The following is a 23,999-nucleotide window of genomic DNA, read 5'->3' as shown; positions in this document are numbered from 1 at the left end:
CGGTTTTCAGTCAAACTCAAGTTTTGATCGGGTTTGGCTGATTCTTTAACTAGCGATTTTTTTAGGAGACTCGGACCGGATGTCTGGTCGATTCCGGATTCAATCGGTTAGTTTGATCCAAGTTTAAAGACACTGCAATTTGATACAAAACAAAGTGACAAAAGTAACAAAACCAATTTCTCACGTTAACTAGACCGAAACATCAAAACTTAAATACATAAACCTTGAAACGATAACTTAAATAGAAGCAAATTTAATTAAAGATATTTTGCTTAATAATTAGTTGTCTTGACTATAAATAAGCTAATACTAATTACTTATTTCATGGATAATTTTTAGCAAATTAAACTTAGCCTTTTCAAGTTTAGAGTTTTGAATGTATAAAGTTAGATAACTATGAACAAGTGCTACTACATCAGGCCATTTACTTGGACTAGATATAGCATTGTTTGTTACCCATAATCTAAACTATATCCAGAACTTTTGGTTCCACTAACTTTATGTACTTCTTGTGCATATGGAACTCTTGAAAAACTAATGCTATTATTGATACACACTACACAACTCTACACACACACAACAACTTCCCCTGACCCTTCCATCTTTCTCTCGATCCCTTATTTTTCAACTTCACACTCTAGCACACATTACACATACTTACACACAAGCTCTCTCTCTCTCTCTCTCTTTCTCGACTCACACACACAACATACACAAATTCTCAACAAATAAAAGAGGAAAGAAGAAAAGGTAGGAAAGGAAAATTTCCCAAAAAAAAAAGAAGAAGAAAAAGAAAGCAGGAAAGACTCATTTCACTTCGTCGATCTTCACTGGAAATCACTATTGCCGAATATCAAAAGCATTGTAAAGCCCTCATTCCCTTTCCTTATCTTTTGACTCCGGGTGATGATGTCCGAAACTATGAGGTTTACATGACTATTTCTCCTCTCCTTAATGATTCCCATTTCTTGTGATATTTGTCTTAGCAAATTTTTCCCGTTTCTGAGAAAATTTTTTCATTGTATAGCTTATGTGATGTCTTGGTTATGATTTCTTTTTGCTGCTAAAAAATTTGGAAAAGATTTTAATTCAATTTGGACCGAATAGGAGCATTTTGTTCTAAGCCTTTAAATTATTTGATAAGATGCCTCTATGAAACTTTGAATCAAAGAATGAAGTAAAATCTTTGTGTGTATGGTTAGTCAATTTATAATGATTTTTGTGATGAAAAATGGTATCACAAAGGATTGTTTTGTTGTAATTTTCATGAATTTTGGTGGTGTTGTTCATGTCTAAAAACAGGTGACTGGCTGTTTCCGAAGCATTTCAAACCTTTTCTTTCATTTTTTGAGAAAATTAAGCCCTAAAACATGATCTACTTGAAAATGGAGTTTGAGATCATGTTTTGGTAAATTTTGGTGACAAGAAGGATTACCGACAACCTGAGGCGGTCCGGAGGCGGCGCTGCCCCAGCGTCAACCATGATCGCCGGCAGAGGAGTTGCATGTGGCCGAAGGAGAGGAAGAAGAAGAAGAAAAAAAAGAATAAAGAAAAAGAAATAAAGAGGAAAAGGAAGTAAAAGAGTGGACTTGTTTCTTTTAATTTGTTTGGGCTGATTTTTTTGTTTTTTTGGTCGGGCTGTTTTTTTTCTTGGTTGGGCTTATGTTGGGTTTTGGATGATAAATTAGAGATGCTTGCTATTTTAGGCATGTTTGTTTTACATTAAATAATTAACATTTTTTCTTTCGGGCCAAAGTAGTGTGACTCAAACACTAAGAATGTCCCAAAGTTGTTTCTTTGTATATTCTTATAATCAAAAATTTATTTTTGCAATTTGACCCCTAAACTTTTGAATAATTTTATTATGGTCCGAAATTTTTAGATTTCTTTTATTTAGCCCTTAATTTAATTTTATTTTAGCCCCTAAATTTTATCATTATTTAATTTTGATCCTTAATATTTTCAAAAATATATCTTGACCTTAAAAACTTTATAATTTTTGCAATTTAATCCTTGATAGTTTTTTATTTCTCAATTATAATTATTTTCTTTCTTTAATTGTTAATATGTTTTTCTTACATACATTTAAATTGTAATTTTGAGTGTTTTAAGTTCATTTGCATCTTAGGCATGATGATGTAAATTTAGTACATTTTATGAGTTCTTTTAAAGTATTTTCAATTAAATTGGTGTCTTAATCTTTTTTGTTGAATTTTGAACGTAAATCTTCCCTCATTATAGTCCACTACTTCAAAAAGGAGGTAACCATATTACCCTTTAAATTCCAATTATATATTTTTATGTAGTCTTATGTGTCTATATGTTTCATATGTTTTCTTTTATTATTTATTTTAAAATTTTACCCATTTTTATGTTGATCTAAATTAAGTTTTATAATTATTTGGGGGCACTTAAATACCCAAGATGTAATATATAGGTTATATCTCCTTTTGTAAAAATGTAATTAGATACACAAATGTAATAGATAGATTATATAGGTTTATTTTCTTGTACTTCCGTTTTAAATTGTAGTTAGGTTTCCCATTGTAATAGATAGATTTTGTATATTTGTATTTTATGTGCTTATGTGTTTTAACGGTTTTCCTTGGGATTTTGCATCTGAATATTATGTCTATGTGCTATATACTCTATATGATCCAATATGTTTATTTATTTTAATCTATATTTTATATGTTTTAATCTATATTTATTTTAATGATGAATGTATGATGTCACCATATTAGTGTAACGCTAGTTGTAATTTTTTCCTCCATTTTTATATTAATCCAATGCTAATGAGGATTTATAAAAATGGGTTAATCCAATATTAGAACCTTGAGTTATCCATGCGTTAGATTCATTTTTTATATGTTATTCATTGTGTTTTCATGCATTTTTTCCTATTTTAGGTTATTTTTCTTATTTGCATGATATTGTTTCTTATATCATTCCCTTATCGCTATATGTATGAACCATATCATTTTAAATTTGTATTTCACTTAGAAAATTAGAAAGATAAGTTAGTTTATTTGCTTACTTCGGTTAGAAGAGTCATCTTTCAGATATAGGAAATATGTAAGTATAACATTTTAACTTTACCATGCTACTACCCTCTATAAGAAGGAAAATTGTATCACGAGTTTTTGTTCCACGTATCCAACATGTTACATTTTTTTCTCTTTGGTCATGCATATTGATATGTGTGTGTGTGTGTGTATTATAAGTTTTTTTTTTAATCTCATTTTGTCATACTTGTGACACCTTCAAGAGATTATTTTTGGGTCTCCCAATTAATACGATTAGTACCAACTAGACCTTAAAGGGATATTTTGTCCCTCCCAATATCCCTTTTAGATTTAGGGGCCTGTTTAGCAAATGAGCTTTTGCCCAATTTTGTCTCATACCAGTTTTTAACAACTTTAGTTACAGTAATCTCAAAAAAAAATTTAAAATTTTTAAACTGCACACTTCAAAATACCCAAAACACAAAAAAAAAAAAATCCCTTCCTCTTTTATTCTTTCACCTAAACCAACTACCACCGCTGTCGCCAACTAACACCAGTTCCAACGCCGGCCACCTCTTTCGGCGTCGGTGCCGACCACCTCTTTTTTTTTCAACAATTTTTTATCACATCCCCATTTGGCCTTGAAAGAAGTGCTGCACGTATGACTATTTATTCCAAATCAATGGAAGGATCATACAAGGAAGGAACAAAATAAATGTTGTTTTTTCTTATTGCTGTTGTTCTATTATTCTCTAACATGTCCAATTCTTTTGACTCCATACTATCTGGAAGTCTCCAACTGAAAAAAAATGTCTTTGCCGCTGCTTGGTTCTTGTAGGAAGAGAGAGGTCGCGGGGGAGAGGAAGAAGAGGGGGAAAGAGAGGGGAAGAGAGGGGGAGAGAGAAAAAAGCAAAAAATAAAAAAAGTTTTCTGTCGCTACTTGGTTTCGACAGGGAGGAAAAGGTTGCAGGAAAGGGAGAGAAAAGGGAGAAAGGGAGAGGGGAGGAAGGGGGAGAGAGAAAAAAGCAAAAAAAAAAAAAAAAAAAAAAGTTTCTGCTGCTGCTTGGTTCTAGTAAGGAGGGAGAGGTGGCGGGGGAGGAAGAGGAGGAAAAAATTGTTTGTGCCGCTGCTTGGCTTCGGCAAGGAGGGAGAGAGAGAGTGGGAGGGGGAAGTGAGAAGAAGAAGAGAGGAAAGAAAAGAAAGAAAGAAAGAAAAGAAAAAAGAAAGAGAAAGAGAAAAAAAAAAAGAAGTTTTTCACCTTAAAAATTTTTCCTACAACTTCTACAGTAAACTTCAATAAAGTTTTAAACAAATATCGAAAAAATTCATTTGCCAAATGGGGCCTGGATTTTACATTCATTTATAAATATTTGAATGCGATAAGTTTGAGGGTTAGATTAAGAAAATTTTGACTAAATCTCACTACTAATTTTGGTTAGGTTGAAAAGGTGATTCAAATTTGAGCTGATCGAATCTTTGTCTTCCTTTTATTCAACTGTGACTCCCGAACATTTTTCTCATGTTTTCAAAGACTCGGAATCTTTTTAAAAAAGATTTTTTATTTTATTTATTTTCTAAAACTTTTCTAGGGACTTGGTGTATTTAAATTTAATATCAAGTAGCGACTCCCCTTTATTCTAAAAATCCCTTGGGCCAAACTGTCGCATTATTTTGGTCACATTTTAGGCATTTTTCCTTTATTTTTTTAAAATCAAAAATCCATTTTTCATTAAACATTTCTTCTTATTTCGAAAAATGGGGTGCGACATCTCCTCCTCCGCCACCACCCCACTTGTCCACCATTCCTAGTCCCCTTCTATATCATTGCCAACCAACCCCTCTTTCTACCTCGCCAATCCAATATTTCACAAATATTCTAGCAAAAAACAAGTATAAAAACTCAGTCTTCATTAGTTCAATATTTCACAAATATTCTAGCAAAATCCCATCAACGCTATCAAACTTCTCTAAATATCAAAGTAACATTTGGCTAAAAATGATGAGTCTTGCAACAAACAACGTAATTGCTATCTTTAACTCTGGGAACCTTTGAGATTTTTGTCGGAGAGCAACAACAAAAATAAGAACCAAGTTGTCCCGCAAATGATAGACTATGTATTTTCTATTGACAATATGAATCAGCCATCATAAAATGCTATGCTTCGAGTAGGCTTTTATTGAATCGGTCACTATTTAGAGCCATCCAAAAATGACAACTAATCCTGCCACTTCCTCCCCAACAACCACACTCTTTTTCTTTCTCTCTTTTCTCATCTTTTTCGTCTACCCCCATCTCTCTTTCCCCCTTCCTCAACCTGTGACCATATCTAGTTGAGACTTGGTTATGACTCAATCTGATTGCTGGCTGAGGGAATGGAAGGCAAAAAATGGGAGAGATGGAGAAAGGGATATGAGGAGGAAGGGAGAAATAAGGGAGGGAGTGGTTGTTAGGAGAAAGGATAAGAAGAGAGACAGGATGGAGGCTAGCGGGAGTTGGGTAAGAGGGGTAGATGAAGAAGAAAGGACAGAGGGTTAAAGAAGGAAATAGGAAGGGTAGCGGTACTAGAAATGGCAGAAAAGAAGGATATGATGATAGACAGTGAAGAGTGGTAGTAGAAGAGGCAGGGTGGTAGGAGTAGAAGGGGAGGGTAGGTGGCGGAAGTTGTGGAGCAAGGAAGAAGATGGTGAAGGAAAGAAAAAGGAGAAATTAGTTGATAAAAAAAATATTTTTAGAAAGAAATTTAATTTCTTTGGAAAATTAATCATTTTTTGTTGCTCATATTTGCACAAAAAGCGAGTGTATTGCACTCTTTGGATGATTTCTATCAAGTTTCAAATAAGTTCAAAATAGAAGGTGGTTATGTGAGTTTTTAAATACTGAGGGGATATCGTGATCGAACTCTAAATCATAAGAAGGTTTTTTGTATTTTATTCTTATAATTTTTTTTGGGCAAATTATCCATTTGGCCCTTGAACTTTTAGTTTAGGTAAAATTAAGCCCCTTGACTATTTTTAGCCAATTTTTAGCCCTCAAACTTGTAAAATTGGGCACCCGTGACCCTTTTAGCTAGTTTATCCGGTTTTGCAATCGAAAAGCCAATTCACACAAATGGCAGTATGCTTTGAAGAAGGGCATTTTTGTCCGCATATTCTAAACAAAAAGGGAACAACTCCTCCTTCTTCCCTTTTCCTAACTTAACCCAATCGCTAACTTATTCAATAAATAAATTGCAGAAGGAAGAGAGAGAAGTCTGCAAAGAAACAAGAAAAAGGGAAAAAGGTAAAGTCAAGTGAATGGAAGAAAAAAATGCAAATATCGCAACCCTCTGTTTCCTATTTGTCCTTGCAGTAAAGTCACGAAGATGATTACTTCTTGGACTGATAGAAATCCAGGGAGATGGTACGCCGTTTGCTCAGAAGAAGTTGGTGGTTGTGGGTATTGGAATTGGATTGACGACGAGATGTGCCGTCGTTCTATTGAGTTGATACCAGGCCTTCTAAGGAGAATCAATGCAACAGAAAAGTAAAAAGAGGAATTTGAAACTGCAGTAGTAAGATCCGAGGCAAAAGCTGTCAAGTTGAAGGCAAAATTAAGAGAAACAAAGAAGTAGCTACGGTGGCAGAAATGGTTGAATAAGTTCCTTGTAAGGGTTCTTGTGGTAAGTTGGTTGGTTGCTATAATCATGATGCTTACAGAGAAAAAAAGAGGTGGAGTCTCTCCTGGGATGCTGCAAATTGAGGATAAATGTAATGAGATTATGCAAATTGAAGATGATACACGAAGGGCAGTGTGTAATTGTGACATATAGCCATCGGCACTGCTAGTTTTGAGAAAAATGGATGGAGCAAATGGATGTATGGTGTATGGTGCAGAGGGTTAGGGAGAAATGTATTGTATTCTTTAGCTTTACAAGTCTTTGTTGTATGTTGGATTAGTGTAAAAGTGTGGTTGAACCCAATCAATACTAACTGTAATTTTTGGCAAGTAATGTGATGAGAATTATTTATCCCAATTCCCATGTCATGGGCTTTGTTGGATGTATTTGATTGTATTAGTCAACAAAACTGCTATACTAAATCATACAAATATAAGATAACAACTGCATAACATTAGAATATAATTAGCAAAAGAAAATTACAATGATCTTTGCCTGTAAATACATAGAATAATCACTTTCATAGGAAACAGACAAATGCACAAAAATTAGTGACCTTTGTCTGTATTGCTAGATACCAAGCACAGGCACATGCTTTGATTCCCCACAAAAGACTATTCAAAAAAAATTCATTTATAGTCTGGACATTCTAGTTGCATCCATTTACAGTCAACAAAATCATCACAAAAATATTTGCAGGTCTTCTTTTTTTGTCAGGTTTGGTAACAAAAGATGGTGCAATATTTCAAGAACTTGTTCCAAATCTAGCAGATCTTCCCTTTTCTCTTCCCCTTCCCCTGCCTCTTCCTCTTCCTCCACCTCTTCCCTGCCAGTTTCCAATATTGAAAGGTGGATCTTTATCCAAGTAAGCATAGTTGAGATTAATAAAACATTTGTCTGCATCTGTCAATGGCCTTTTTGATGTACTTCTCTTGTGTATATGAACTGGTGGCCTTACGATGGATTGTTGGGACTGAGATTGATGTGTTGGCTGCTGCTGAGTATTTTGCTAATTTCTTTGTCGCTGATTGTTGCTTATTTACATATTAAAGAAAGCATTTCAAATCACAAAAAAAGTCACAAAGAAAAGGAAGTTATAATGAAATCCAAACTCACACGTTGTCTTTTTGTTGGAGCTTTCTGCTGCTGCTGATTACATGGTTGTTCAGTAGGTGTTGGTTGTTGAGAAGGTTGTTAAACACTAGATGACTTAGGAGGATTCTTGCAAGTCGCAACATTATGTCCAATCCCTCCACACTTTCTACAATGGATTACAACATTCCTTCGCAACCTTTTGCCATGGTCTTTTCCTTCTGTAATATCTCTCTTTCTAGCTTTCTGTGGCCTGCCAGGTTGAGTGACACTTGCTGGTGGGTCAAACTCCAGCATATCTGACTGTGGCCATTGAATGTCTCCATTAATAGATCGGAACACATTATCATAGATGGTAAAGAATAGCTCCCTATGATAGTAGTTAGCCAACATCTTCTGTGGATCCTTATTAGCTCTATGTAGAGCAGCAATTGCATGGGAATATGGAATGCCACTCAAGACCCACAAATTGCATGTACACTCATTTTTCTCAAGGTCAACAGTAAATTGGGCTCCCCGTGGCCCTTTTGTCTGATAACTTGTTTTTGTATTCCATGTTATTTCTCATTGTGCTGCACATTTGACCATTTCTTCCACAATTTCTCTAATGAGTGTCCCACCATCTAACTTGTATTTTTTCATTGATGCCATTCTCTTTTGGATCCTTTCTATCAGGTATTCTCTAATAGCCTCCATCATAGAAATAATAGGCTGGTCCCTAACCTCTAAAATATGGCCATTAAATGATCCACACAAGTTATTAACCAGCATATCACACTGTGTATGTATGGAAAAAAAGGCCTTACACCAATGTCTAGGGTATGGTCCCTTCTTCACCCATGCATGTGCTTCTTTGTCATATTCTTCAAACTCATCCATGGCTTTGTTGAAATGTTCAATTGTTGTGCAACTTGCTATACTCCACAATCTATCATTCAAACCTAATCCTGGATGTTTTTTTTTTAAAAATTTCTGTACATGTATTGAACACAATATATGTGTTCAGAATTTGGTAGAACCTCTGCAAGTGCTCTATCCAGTCCTTACACAAAATATCAAAATAGATGTAAGTTAGATATCCAAAGAATGTCATAACAGTTTAGAAGTTTGAGGGCTAAAAGTTGCCTATACAAGATAGTTAAGGGGTTTAATTTTACTTAAACTAAAAGTTCAAGAGTCAAATGGATAATTTGCCCAACACAGTAATTTTATAAATGGATAATTTGCCAAACACAGTAATTTTATACTTTTACCTTCTATTGGTCAGACATGAAAGTATAATATCCCTTATTTTGTATTTCTAGGTCGCCACTCAAGAGGGTTAAGAACCATCTCCTTTGCTCCGTAACCTCATTTTCAACAGCTGCCCATGCAACTAGCCAATAGCCATTGTTGGGGTCCACTGCAATAGCTATCAATAGTTGGCCTGGATATCTACCTTTAATATGACATCCATCCAAACACAAAATAGGTCTGCATTCGTCTTTAAAACCTTTCTTCAGTGGGCCAAGGCAGCAGTACATCCTCATGAACCTTGGATTACATCTAAGTCCTCCAAATAGAGTGAACATAACCTCCATTGTACTGCCAGGATAAGTCCTTTTAATCTCTTCACAATATTGCCATATTTTCTTGTATTGTGACTCAGCTGACCCCTTAATCTTCTCAATAGCTAGTGACTTTGCCTTAACTGCAACATGCTTAGAGATTTCTGCCTTGTAGTCTTCGTGGACTATTTGCCTTAACTCTCTCGTTGGCAGATTGTTGTTTGATTTTATCCTCTCTATATACCTGTTAGACAACCACTTGGTAATAATATTCTTATTTTTCCATGCATGGTTGCATGTTTCATGGACATCATGCATAGTCTTTACTACCAAATACTTTGTGCCGAGCCTTCTCTATTGAAACAAATACAAGTCATTTACATGGCTCCCTACACTTGGCTCTCACCCTGGTGGGTTCATTTTTATAGGTCCAAACAGGTTTACCCATCCTAATCCCATACTCAGTCACAGCAGATTTGAATTGTACTCTTGACTCAAATTTTATCCCAATCTCGAATTTGGGATCCTTGAGGAATTTCTCTAGAACAAAATCCTTGTATCTCCCTTTGAATTCATCATCTGATGAGCCATTGTCATTATTTAGCTGATCAGGAATGTAATCTTGTTGGAGTGAATCTATATCCTCTAGTCCCTGGCTAGATTGGTTTGCTGGTCTAGTTCTCCTTCTTCTAACTTGTTTTTTTCTCGCACCTTGCTGTTGTGTTTCCAGGTCAGTTTCTGTTTGTATGTCTAAAACATTCTCCTGTTCTGAACACCGCGTCTGGTTAGTTGTGGTGTCATCTCTCTGCTGTTGCTGTGAAGTTTCACCGTTGCCATCAGTATTCGAAAATAAAATGTCCAGTATTTCCTCTTCACCACCATAGTCATTGGCACCACTAAATCTATCATTTTCTTCCTCTGATTCTGATTCAGATTCATCTTCAATGTTTTCTATACTTATTGATTCATTAGCCCACAATTAGATGCTGCATTACTATAGTCTGCATCATTTTCACCCTCTGCTGTCCCAACATTAGTAGCTGCATGACTGCTTTTTGCTCTTTTTTCACCCCTTACTACCCCAACCATACAATCCCTTCTAGTACTCTTCTAAGTATCTACATATTTAGTTATGCATTCTTCCTTATCTAATTCCTCTATGACAACTCCATATTTTTTTCCCTTATTTGGTGACTCTATTATTAGATTATTTTTTAGTTCTTCAATTTCTATTACTATTAGATGATGACAATACATTTCCATCACCTTGAAATTATATGCCCAATCACAGAATGTCCTAACATGAGTATCAGTGGACCATTCTCTCAAACCAATCCCCATGTCTGCAATTGGTTTAAGGTAATAGTACAAAATGGCTGCATTACGATGACCAACTTTTTCAACCATTTTATTCAATTCATGGATTGACATACGCTCAGCATCACACATATCTACATAGTCCACTTCTCCATTCTCATAGCTGACATTAATTTTTCCAATTTATTCTTCCCCCGTAGTGTAACCTTATGCTAAATATTTCAGATTCTGGAGCTGCATCCCAATATGAATTTTTCGTTTCAATACAAGTTGGGCTTACATGAAGTGCAGATAAATGTACTATTCAAAATTCAACTATAATTAATTAAATTTCAATTTCTGCTACACATGCTTTTCAAAAAAGTATAATGTAATACCCAAATCCAAATTAAACAATAAAAAAGTTCCAACTTTTAATCAAATGCCGATTATTCGTAAATCCCTAGGTGCCCACCACCATACCCCCACATCTAGGATCACTACCACGTCACTTTCAGTAACCCCTACCACCAAAATTTTACCTAAACCCATCCAACCACTGAATATGCTAGCTATTTTACATTTAAAGGTTCCAACAAAGTTACATACCATAAGCGAGGACCAGATCAAAGTACTCATTTTCCGGCCTGATTTACCACTCCATTGTTGCTTCAATGTCGATGATACCCAACTACTGTTGAACTTGACACTGATTCTCTCTTACTTTTCTCCATCCATAAAGATCCTCAAGGGAAGATGAAAAAGGGTGAGGAAAATGCGGTGTGGTTCAACTTGTTTGGGCGGGTTAGGAAAAGGGAAGGAAGAATGAGGAGTTGTTTCCTTTTTCCTTAGAATATGCGAAAAAAATGCCATTCTTCAAAGCATACTGCTATTCGTGTGAATTGGTTTTTCGGTTGCAAAATCGAATAAATTGGCCAAAAGGGTCATGGGTACCCAATTTTACAAATTTGAGGGCTAAAAGTTGACCCAAAATAGTTAAGGGGATTAATTTTAGCTAAACTAAAAGTTCAAGGGCCAAATGGATAACTTGCCCTTTCTTTTTGTTAAAACTTGCTTGTTGACTAAACTTTTCAACCATGGCCCTGTTTGGAAGCTTGATTTTTTACCAAATTTGTATAAAACTAGTTTTTTAACAACTTTTGCTACAGGAACCCAAAAAATTTATCAAAGTTTTTAACCTACATACTTAAAAAATATACAAAAACTTTTCCCTTCAACTTTTCTTCTTTTTCCTCCCCCACCCAACCCACCACGTCCTCCGGCACCGGCGACCATTTCTACCACCACTTCCGGGGCCGGTCACTATTCCGGCTACCAGTTCCGGCGGTCCTCTTTTTTTTCTTTTTTTTTCTCCCCCTCCCCCCTCCTCTCTTCGACTCTGCCTCCTCCGCCACCCTCCCCCTCCCCGTTTCCCTTTGCCCAAACTGGTCTCTGATGCTCTTTTCCTTTTTTTTTTTTCTGTCTCCCTCCTCCCTCCCCCGCCACCCTCCCCTTCCCCCTCCCCCTTTGACGGATCTGGTCGCGCTACCAGATCGCAAAGGAGGAGAGGAAGGGGGGCTGCGATCTGGTCGCAAGACCAGATCGCAGCTAGGGGAGGGGGAGGGTAGGGGAGGGGAGGGTGGCGGGGGGGGCTGGGGAGGGAAGGGGAAGGGAAGGGTTGGCGGGGAAGGAGAGGAGAAGAGAAAAAAAGCAAAAAAAAAAATTTTGATTCTCACCTGTTGGTTGCTGCCATGGAGTACCGGAGAGGGATCAGGGAGGGAGGGGAGGGCGAGGGAGGGAGAAGGGGAAGAAAGGGAGGAAGGAAAAGAAAAAAGAAAGAAAAAAAAAGAAAAAAGAAAAAGAAAGAAAGAAAATGAAAAGGAAAAAAAATTCATCTTACAAACACCCAAATTTTTACAAAAGTTTTTCTACAACTTTTACAGTGATCTACAGTAAAGTTTTATACTAATACCCAAAAAACTCACCTTCCAAACAAGCTCCATGTTTATTGAAATCTTTTGAAGTAGGGTTTTTCTGGTCCTTTCACACATACCATTAACTGAGTTTAGGTACAATTATTGACAGGTGGTTGAGTGTTATTTGGTTAAATTAGAGGGTTTATCTTGCAGTATGGACATATCTCAAGGAGGTAGATGTAATTAATCCAAAAAAAAAAAAAAAAAAACTCAGAAATGCGACTGCAATGAATCCGCCAATCGGGACCCCTCACTTCCACTTTAATAAGGCTTCGCTTTCCCTCCAGTGCCACCTTCTGTACACGTGTGCTATGTCTATCATCTCCTCCTCGATAAAACCGCTCCTGTGAATACCAAAATTAAACCTAACATTTAATTACTCTACGACTAAAAATCCTCTCACAATTTTCAGAATATCCAATTCGCCTAACTCAAGTCTCGGTCTTGTCTAGGGTTTCAAGCAGGAACCAGTTGCAACTCTGCATGTATTCCCTCCTTCAATCGGAATCTTTTTTTTTTTGGAGGCCGTTCCTTGTAGTATACGCTGTTTTTCTTGTTGTTTCCCTTTTTTCCGTTTCAAATTATACATTTTTTTTCCTGTGCAGAATTTTTTTTTAAAGAAAGTTAACTTGCATGCTTTCTGAAGCACCTGGTTTTCTGGATGTTTTATATATTTTCCCAACATTTTCTTTTTTTTTTAATAATTAAATTTAGCTTTTTTATGCATATATACTTGTTGATGTGCTTATTTTTGGTTCTTTTGGTGGTTAAATTACAGAAATCGGATGAAATTTATTGTTCCTTTCTGTTCAGAAATTTCTGGATTCGGCTTTGTTCATGCTTCTTAAGACATAAAGGCTAAGTTTCATATTTTTGGTTAATTGCAATATTCTTTGGAAAAGATTTTAGCTCAATTTCGATTGTTCTTTTTAAAATACATTGTTGTAGCACTCCCTCCTTTTGGATGGATGTGTACGTGAGACAATAAGATGAGATTTTCTCAAAAGCATGCTATGCTTTTTAAAAACAAATCCGTTCCAAACAGAGCCGTACTGTATGTATGCTACTTCTTGATAGGTGATATAAGCATTTTTTTTACTGTTTATTCATGAATTAATATATTGCTGGGTTCATTGAACGGAGTCAAAATTTGACATTTTCAGGTTAGTGGATATTTGGCTATAGAGGAAGGATGGCTTCAGCTGAAATAGAGAATTCCTGCAAGCCTGAATTTTCTTGGGGTAAAAAGAGAGGCGTTGGTGGAAAGAAGAAAGAGGTTCAGTTTTATGAATCGTTTACTTATGATGGCGTGGAGTATGTTTTATATGATTGTGTATACATGCAAAATAAGGATAGGCAAGCTGAGCCTTACATTGGTAAGCTCGTTAAAATCTGGAAAAATTCTGACAACTCTAAGAAGATAAAAGTTCAATGGTTCTTTCGACCATCGGAGATTTCATACTGGCTTGAAAAACTTAGTGTGGTGGCATCAGAGAATGAATTGTTTTTGGCTTCCGGTGATGGTAAAGGTCTTGCAAATGTTAATCCTCTGGTAAGTAAAGTGGCTGCATTGCTTATGATTATACCCATCTGTCTCTTAAGGAATTGAAAGTCTTAACCTCTTTTCTTATTTCACTAACTGAATGACTTATCTCCCAATTCTAATATAGCTCACACAAAAAAGGTTTTTTCCGCATTTAGAGCTATAATAGTCTCTTTTGAAATTGCAACTTGCCTGGGTTATTGCGCACACCATAACTGCTCAACTTGCTTATTTCCTTAGGAAGCTATTGTTGGAAAATGCTTTGTGGTTTGTGTCTCAAGGGATGACAGGAATCCAGAACCTTCAGAAGAACAACTTCGTAATGCTGATTATGTATTTTACCGATCCTTTGATGTTGGACAGTGTAGCATCCTAGATAAGATGAATGATAAAGTTGGTGGGCTAGAAGGTATGAATTTCTGAACTCTTGGTCTCTTATCTGCAGCTGTATGTTGGTGATGTTGTTTGAGGTATCACACTTTTTTTTTTTCATAAAATTTTGCTGTAGGTTCTTGTGACAAATTTATGTTTTATATTTTCCCTTTTCTCATTGGTTCTACAGTTAGATTCGTATTTAACAGACAAGAGAATGGGATTGACACTGGTCCCATACTTGGTTCCAAGCTTAAAGAGAAGGATAGTAGGATTTCTGAGGCATATGAAGAAACTTTGCAGCATTTAGGGCAACAGCCGCATGAGGTGTTGGAAAGCATAAAAGAAGATGGAAATCATAGTCATCTGGTTGCAAAAGAAGATGCAGAAGCTGGGTATTTACTGTCTAAGGTTGAAACTTTCAATGGACATGCAGAAAGTTTTTTGGACCATTTGAAACCAAGGGTTGGAAAAAGATCTGCCCCCCTTGTTGATCAGTTAAATGGTGAAGTTACCTCCAGCATTAGTCAGAAGAATAATTCAGCTGATGCTAATGCTGCAACAAAACAAGTTTCGGATAGTGTACTACCTGCCAGTAAGGGAGTGGCGGGAGAGAGATTAGAATGTGATCCTCCTAATTTAGATGATAAGTCCTCTAAAAGAGAAAAGCTGGATGATCCTGTTAAACTAACAAAAAGCAAGGAGAAGATTAACATTGAGCAGTTAACTCCAAAACAGGTTGACTTAAAGAAATCTAGTCTTGTTTCTGTGGAAGAAAAAACAAAACTTGGTCCAAGAAAGGATACTGTTGGGTTGGACAAGCGTGGGAAGTTGATAAAAGATTCTAATGTTTTGGATGAGAGACCTTCAAAGAAACTAAAGGTTCAGGAATCTGTCAAGTTATCTGAAGATAAGGACAAGAATTATTTGGAGAAGGATAATAGTACAACCAGTGGAAGTAAAGCAAAAGGTTCTCTTGCAGCTGGAAGTTCGGCTGAAGGAACCGGAAAAGCTATACTTGCTCAAAGTTTATCTAGGCCGGTCAAGGACACAAAATTCAGTGAAGATTCTGGGGCTTTGGGTGACAGACCTTCAAAGAAACTTAAGGTTCAGGAATCTGTCAAGTTATTTGAAGATAAGGACAAGAACAGTTTGGACAGGGCCACAACCAGTGGAAGTAATGCAAAAGGTCCTCTTTTTGCTGGAAGTTCAACTGAAGCTATTGGAAGAGCTAAGCTTGCGCAAAATTCTAATGGTCCAGAAAAGGACACCAAATTTAATGAAGAACCTAAAGCTTTGGAGTACCAACCCTTAAAGAAAGTAAAGGATAAAGAATCGAAATCCGTCAAGTTGTCTGAGGATAAGAGCAAGAATAATTTGGAGAAGGTGAATATTACAACTAGTGGAAGTAATGAAAAAGGTTTTGGAGCTGGAGGTGTGATTGAAGATAAAAGAAAAGCTACAGTTGCTCAAAATTCTGCCTTGATGGATGATGGCCCTTCAAAGGAGAAGCCTAATGGTAAAGTAAATGAGCTTAACAAAACTATAGCTGGGCCTGACAAGATCCATACCAAGGAGGAACCTGGAGAAAAGATGGAAAAACTTAGTAAAAGCTCTAGTAAGTTAGACAAGGGCCCTCCTACAGAGATGTGCGAGCTAAAGTTAAGTGAGAACAGTAATGATTCCGTTGGACTGGAAAATGGCCCCTCTATGGTGAAGCCTAATGCAAAGACTAATCTACTAATGAAAAATCGTTCGGGGAAAGGTCCTTTGGAGGAGAAGCTTGATGAGAAGATAAGACCAAACAAAGGCTCAACTAAAAGCTCAAACGCATTTGTTGATGATAAAATTTATGGGAAAATCTTTGACGTCACTCAGAGACCTGTAAGTTGTGATAAATAAACTCTCTCTTTATCTAAAGAATTCTTTGGTTATCAATACTCCCCATATACAGGTGAAATGTTACCTCGGAATGTCCGAGGATGAGGCCTCAATTGAAGTGGAATATATTATGAGGGCCAAACTCCCCATATGGGGACTAACCAATTGTGGTCGATAGAAGCCTAAGTTGTACTGAATCTCACACCTATGGACATGTATCAGCTCCCATATTGCAATGAAAAAGCTTATTAAGCCGAGGCTATTTGTGGAGTAAAGAACCTTAGACAACTGTATAGTCATAGATCCATGGAGTTTATGAATTTAACTTGCCACCTCCCGTGTTGTGTTGGAAAAACTTATTAAGCCTAGGCTTGCCATTTGGGGAATACATTACTGATTACACAACCATATACTCCAATATTCCGTCATATTCATCTTGGTTACTTTGACTTGATTATAGTTGCACACGGTGGAGTGTTTGGATGACCGGAAAGTGAAGGAGAGGTGCCGGAAAGAAATTACTGTTCTCATCTTGTCAATTTATTAGGTTTATGAGAAAAATGTCAGTTTTTTCATTTTTTTGGAAGAGACGTTATCTTATAGAAGCAGTTTGGATTTCGCCCAAAAGTTGTTTCTCGTATGATACCAAAATTACCTATTTACTACCTTTTAGTTTGATTCTTTTTCTTATTAAAACGTGAAAAAGACAATGCCTATTTTTCATTTACCTCGATTTTTCTTGATAGTCTTTGCCATTTAACTTTTGCTATCTTTTAAACGATTTAGGATCAGAATCTTCTTTTTTTGGCTGTCTGAAGGACATGTTTACCAGCAGACGTTACAATGGTGCTAACCTGACCTTTCAGTGACCATCTGCCTTTGTCTCATCATGGTTGATGGATTCACTTTTGGGTTAAACCCACCAATTTTCTTCTTTTACAAGTCACAAATACTTATTGTGATCTTGTTGGACTCCACAGGCTGTGTTAATGTTGTACTATCATAAATTTATGCAGGCTGTTTCGTATCTAGAACCACAGTAACATTGAGTTCTAGGATCCTCTTCTAGTTTTCAATTTTCTCCAGCTTTCCTTGTTGGAATATGATCATTGCATACTACATTTGCAATTTGTACGAGTTTTCAGATCTGTTCACTATAGTGGTCATGAGAATAGGTAATGTTTAACAGGACAACATTTTGGACTAAGAGGAGTTTAAAGCTGCTGTTCTACTTTTGGAGCAGCATAACGATAACAACCTGGTGAATGAGGAGGAATTCATGATGGTGAACTATGTCAATTTATGCTTTTATATCTGCCCATTGGCAGTGAAATACCACCTTAGGAAGCAAATTGCTTTGCCAAGACTATAACATAATTTTCATTAGCAAATTCTTAGTGCCTGCAGAACCTTTGATATATCTAAGATTATTTAGAAATTGAAAGTTTCTGATGCTTTTTCTCTTTGATTTGCTTGCAGGAAAAGGGCAAATGGTTCAAGTCACCTGTAAGTATTTCTTGTTCACCACTGTGGTGTGGTTGTTAGAATGGTTTGTTATAGGACACATCCAATCAGTGATCACTAAATGATTAATGAATTTGGTAGGTTAGTTCAATTAAGAGATCTGTCAAGGTCTAGTGGAGCTTCAGAGGCTTTTCTGTTAGATATAATGGTATAAGCCTGCCTGACAATGAAAGTTGGCCATAGTGATATAGGAGCTCCGTACGTCAAACAATACGTGGAGTCAAAATTTGTTCAATTTTTTTTTTTTGTATGTCCTGGGGGAAAAATTGGATGAGCACTTTTGCATGTTGATTCTTGTTCTAGTACTCTCTTAAAATATTCATCATATAAAGGTCTTTATTTTCTCAGGGTCCTATAAACTCCTTGGCCTTTAGCTTTGATATAGATGAATTGACTTCATGCAGCATGCCCGAAGTGATAAATGTTTGCTGATAACCTTTACAAAAGTTTTGTCGTGATGTTTATGTCAAATTATGATGTAGTTTTAGAAATCTGACATCAATATTTCGTTATTGGTTTCTGTTGTATATGAACAAATGTGGAAATCTTGGGAGCATAAAGCTGTCAAATAAAGTATCTTTTTTTTTTTGTATCTAATGATTGTGTAGCATTTGGTTTCTAAAAGTAAGCTATTCATCTTGAAAGTATTAGATGGTCTGACTAAATGATCCATGTTTTAACATTGGCTAATGTGTATATTTCTGAATTTTTAAGGGTATCTTTCTGGAAAGGATGGTTGTAGCACATGATGAAGGAAAGTTGGTTCTGCTCCAGAATTTGGACCCGAGTTTTACGTCGGCAGAGGTAGAGGTAATGCTCCTGTTGTCAGTCATTGATATTTAAGCTGTTTTTGGTTTTCTTCTAGTTTGCGAGCTTTTCTTCAACATCTGTAAGTTGGGAAGCAGCTTTGACTTGCTTTGACCTTGTCAAAGCTTTGATTCTCTTCTAGTATTCAATGATGATCATTTTGCGGTTCAAGTATGTTTTGGCAAGCACTTTTTCTATACACCCAATGTTTTGACCCTTGGTCCACTATGTACAATTATGAGACCACAACTTCTGGTCAAAGAGATATTTCCCAATCTCTTAAATTTGTTTGAAGTAATTTTCATTTTTTTGTTGCCTTCACTTTACCTGGAAGCTAAATGAGGCGCACTGTTTTCCCTTAAAATGATCTGTTCTGCATATCACCAATACTGATAAGTTACTGGTGCTCTTAATATCTTTTTTGCTTATATATGAGTAGTTTGATGATAAGTGCAACTCGGAGAAAATCAGTATGCAGTATTTTGAAGCGTATTTGTGTCCAAACCCTCAAGATGACTGGCCTTCAAATAGATTCCATCACTGTCTTGGTTTTTAAGCCCATCTGTATGCTGTATTTTTATATGTATGTTTTTCTTATCCGTGATGAGGCTGCTCCCATCTATGTGATTGAGTTTTTGTGAAATGTAATATTGTGAATTCTTTGATCATTTTGTTGATATATCGTGTGTTTCAATTTATTGGTTGTTGAATCATTGCAGGATATTGTTTGGAGCGTATTTAAGGAAACTTGCACAGCTAAAGTTGTACAGGGAACTGCAATATCTAGCCCATTTTGCGGTAATGGAGAAAATTAAGATTTTGTCTCTTTTGCAATTAGATTATGTAATTTGATGTTTTAGATGCTTTATTATCCTTTTGGATGGAAAGTTTAAAAACATGATGGTTGATGTTTAAAAACTTCAATGGTCATTTAAGTGTGTTGCTTTTGACATCTTGGAATTTCTTCTAGGTCGAGCTCTTGTTATATTTAATTCAGCAGAAGTTGCAGAGAGGGCCGTTAAAGAATTGATAGATGGATGCTTAATTATATCAAACCAAAGGTATACTCTTTTCGTTATTAGCTTGCTCTGTCAAGAAAAACACCTGAAATAACATGAAAAATTAGCCTTGATTCAATAATTTTGAGCTCAAGGTCAAGTTGCTCAAATGGCTTTATTGAGCTGAACTTGAGCTTGAATGAGTTGTGAGTTTTTAAAGTGCAGGCAGTTTTTTGGTCTAACTATAGATGAAACGTAATGCCAGACTTAGTGACTATCTTAATTCTTATTATTTATTTACTTGTGTATTTATTAATTTGTTGTGCTTTGGGAGAAGTGGCTGCATTTTCCTAAACTACTCTCAATATAACAATTGCCTTGTTACAGTCACGACCATGAACCACCCAACAAGCCATCATCCTTTTGGTCCCACTTATCCTCTTAAGCACATGTTGGCTATCATGTGCTCCTCTTAAGCAAGGTCCTAGAGTGTATAACAATCCCAAATTTTGTAATTCATGATGACAAGCTATTTAAATATATTCATACAAGCATTGGCAGACTCTATATTAGCTAGGCATTAGTTGCTGCGACATGAAATGCATATTATTATGGCCTTTGCTGGCAAGTTGCAGTAGGAAGCCCATGGGTCTCCTCCTCTAAAGTTTTCTATGCAGTTCATGTAGATGCATAACATGATCATCAAGAAGCACCTTCATTTTCTCTGAAGTTTTCAGTTTTCCAAGTTGTCACTATTTTGGGCTGTAGGTTGAGGTTTTCATATGCTAAAAATTGATACCATGGCAAACAATGTCAATGCATAATGGGACTAAAATCATCAAGGAGTGCCTTGGTTTTCTCCTGAGTTTTTACATTTCAAGATGAGACTATTTTAGGCAATTAAATTGCTCTGTGGGTTTGAGGCTGGCTAAATTTAGAAGATATCATGGCTAAGAGAGTTCGAGCTTACTTTTAATCTAGTCTTTAGAGACTGAAACGGATTGGTGCATGTATAAGAGCAAATGGTCTATTTTTTCTTGTCGACTTAAATGAAGATCCTAATCTTTGGCAAGGAGTTAAAAGGAGTGAAAGGGAGGTGGATGTGACTGCTAGTTTGTGCTCTTTTTGTTGGTGGGGTTCTCCCGTTGTCGATGGAATAGATATTAAGCACTAGGGGTTACTAAAAAATGTACAAATGCTAGTTGATACCGGCATGTTCTCTCTCTCTCTCTCTTTGGTGGCATGGCTTGTTCTTAGTCATTGTCTTGAAAGTGGAAAGAGAATTGGATTGATAGACATTAGAATGCCGAGAATAACACAAAAGGGTTTTACCATATGTAGGATGAGCAATTGCACGTGGTGTATAAGGAATTGAGGTAACTTGAATACTGTCTGATAGCAAACATATCTTCCTTGCGTGTACTTGCTTTGAATTGGGCACTTGCAGTTCTTGTGTGTGTAGGATATTTGATGTTTTTAGTCAAGGAGGTTAATTTGATATGGATGTGCAACTCTGGGAATTGAAATTGTTCATGGGCTTGAATTTGGACTTCCATTTTGGGTTTCAATTTGGAGCCTAAGATGATTCACAAGAAATAAATGATTTCTACCATAATAGTTTGCAATTTGCATCATACTGACAAAAATATGTTCTGTTGACTAGTAGGGAACCTTGGTCCCTATTATCCAAAAAGGGTAAGTGTAACAGCAGAAAGATTCTACTTCTCTACATTTTGAGTTTGGTTGTGGAGTGCTGTAGATTTAAAGCAAGATGAGGCTATGTGTGCCATTGGATTGGTAACCTAGCTAACTTGACTTTTTTGTACGTGAATGACTCGTGGGATTGGTAGCATGGCTTAAGTGATTCACAAGGGATTCCTTGTAGGGTTCAAGATTTTTCTGTATTTGGGTGACTATTTAAGCCATTGGATACTATTTCAAGCGAAGGTGCAGCGCATTTGCCATTGTCAATTCACATCTTTTGTTGTAGTGGACGTAAAGGGGAAATTTTGGAACAGAGTTTTACTCTTGATATTCTTTTACCATTGCAAGGATGATAAGAAAGGAAAAATTCAAGTTCTGAGGCAAAGATGGTGCAATACAATATTTTTGTGCTCGTAGTGAGTGAAGTTTGCCATTCAGTGTTTAGATATTTTGGGCTTTGAGTAAGTCGTCTCCTACTAAGGTAACATTTTGCTCTAACTTCTAGCGAGTAGTTAGTAAAACAATGTGATGAATGCCTAGGTTCCTTTCAGCTTTTTTAAACTATAAAATACTAAAACATATAATTCATCTTTTTTGCAAGAGTGTCAAGTTTAACTTATCTTTTAAGTTTAAATAAACTACTTCTATCTCTTTGCTATTGAGAACAAGCCCTTGTGTTGTTGCAAAAATGCTTCATTCTCAGAGTGAAATTATAAGTGGGTTATGTTTAATGTAAGCGTTTTTACTTCCCATAATGTTGGAGAATGTGAAAAGTGAATGTAGATTGACAAATGTCTAAAGAGATTCTCAATGCTAGCTTTTCTTGTTTTGTTGTGGATATTGGACATCTAACTTGAAAAATTAAACAGAATCAAAAGCAAAGTGAAAGCATAGTTTCATAACCTTGAAAATGTTGTGTCCACCATTGTTCTCTTGTGCTTGTAGGCCAGTTGTTGGGTGCATTGCAAATCTTCCTCATTTGCGGGGAAAGCTAAGCACTTTTCATGGCCATGTATCTGTTGATGAGGTTGACAAGAATAAAACTCAAACTCGGAAAGATAAGGTGCACTTGCCCTCTTCTTGTGTTTGTTTTTCTCTCATCTCTTGTTCATTACTAGTGTGCTTGTCCCTTTGTATTAAACTATTTGTCGTTTGAATGCCTAGAGAGACGCAAAATCCTCTTGTCATAGCTCTCAACCAAATTCAGTTGCATATGATTTAGGCACAGAATGGTGCTTACTACAAAAGCGATCAAACTTTTCGTGGCAAAAGTTACATAAGGTTTGTACTTAGGGTGGTTTTTTCTTGTATCCCAACTCTCTGGTACTTTCTATAGGATCACTTCGAGTTATTAATTATTTTAGATTCTTGATTGTTGGTTTACCTAGACATTCACAAGGTCTTAGTCTTCAATTAATGAGCTTTTAGCTAGAGCTCAAGTGATTTTTAGATTTATAATTTGGAATTAACCTAGGCTTATTTGGGGTTGATGCTTGTTTCGAATCTTTTTTAATCACACACACGAGATGATTATATATTTATATATACAATGTTGGATGGTTAATTAGCCATCTTTTATCATTTTTTATATTACTTTCACATGATCTTTGTGTCACTTGAAATTATTATTATTATTTTTAATCGTGTGGTTTTACTAAAAGATTTTATATGTCAATTTTTTTAATTAAAGATGGGCTTCCCCGTCCACCCTTAGCATTTATCCATCCAAAGATTATTTTGACTTTAGTTTGTATGGTGAATTTTTCAAGATGTCTTATTGTTATGAATGGAAAACATTTGTATAGGTGTTTGGAGTTTTACAATTTTGTTTTTGATTTTTCTATATGGTTGTTCACCTTTGTCCCGCCGAAAATGAGGAGCAAAGAGGCTTTTGTCATTTAAATGCTTAAAGCAATTAAGTAGTAGTTGCTATGTGCATACATTAGACTTGGTTCTTGATTATCACAACTGTTAGTTGTTTGAGCATTGTTTGTTATAATTCATGTTATCGTTTTGATTTGTTCATTTCTCTCAACTCAGTTGTTTTTGTTGTCAGGCACATCAATTACAGTATGAGGAGCTTATGGCTAAGTTTAAACGAAATTTAGTGAGGGATGCCTAGTAGGCAATAACTTCAATGTATAGAGTGCTCCTCATATAATGTATTGTGGAATAGAAATTGTCCCTTATGTCTCTAACTTGTAGAATTCTCTAGTCTCGTGGTTATGCATAATTCTCTGCCAATTGTTGAGAGACTTTAGCATTGAAGTAGTGCGGTGGAAGTGTGGTTGAGGGTGTGTCTGAATGGGCCTTGGTAAGGACTTGAGCTTGCTCCTCAAGCTAGTTTTTGCTTGGCATATTTGCTTTGGCCTGCAAACTTCTGTTTGCTTCCTTTTTCGTGCATAGGGTTCTTATATTCATATTGGGATTTTAGTGTCTGTCATTGATATCCTTTTGAAATATGTCATTTTCTTCTCAAAAACCTATGTTTTACATGAGATCAAAGGGAGTGAATGGGAAAACTTGTGCTCAAATGACTTCTAATGTTTACATGCAACCTTATGCTATTTTGACTTCAAATCATGTTTTCCTGTTAGG

At 36.1% G+C, this 23,999-nt stretch overlaps 1 protein-coding gene across 4 annotated transcripts; it reads left to right on the top strand.

Moving 5' to 3' along the window:
* The first annotated feature begins 12,952 nt into the window (after window positions 1-12,952).
* On the top strand, window positions 12,953-23,951 carry LOC113781153 (protein ANTI-SILENCING 1-like). Of its 4 annotated transcripts, none has more exons than XM_027327021.1 (11): window positions 12,953-13,057; window positions 13,736-14,124; window positions 14,356-14,524; window positions 14,678-16,371; window positions 17,848-17,874; window positions 18,607-18,702; window positions 19,419-19,497; window positions 19,670-19,760; window positions 22,347-22,464; window positions 22,566-22,682; window positions 23,458-23,951. In XM_027327021.1, the coding sequence occupies exons 2-11, from the start codon at window positions 13,765-13,767 to the stop codon at window positions 23,521-23,523; spliced, it is 2,817 nt and encodes a 938-aa protein (XP_027182822.1). In that variant the 5' UTR covers window positions 12,953-13,057; window positions 13,736-13,764; the 3' UTR covers window positions 23,524-23,951. The 4 variants fall into 4 exon arrangements, with proteins under 4 accessions (XP_027182822.1, XP_027182824.1, XP_027182825.1 ...); XM_027327022.1 differs by lacking the exon at window positions 12,953-13,057 and adding an exon at window positions 13,393-13,649; XM_027327023.1 differs by lacking the exon at window positions 22,566-22,682.
* The last annotated feature ends 48 nt before the right edge of the window (window positions 23,952-23,999 follow it).

Source organism: Coffea eugenioides, chromosome 8, assembly GCF_003713205.1.
Source record: "Coffea eugenioides isolate CCC68of chromosome 8, Ceug_1.0, whole genome shotgun sequence".
Lineage (NCBI taxonomy): Eukaryota > Viridiplantae > Streptophyta > Magnoliopsida > Gentianales > Rubiaceae > Coffea > Coffea eugenioides.
Note: the sequence above shows the minus strand (reverse complement) of the source record. Positions and strands in the feature narration are given on the sequence as shown.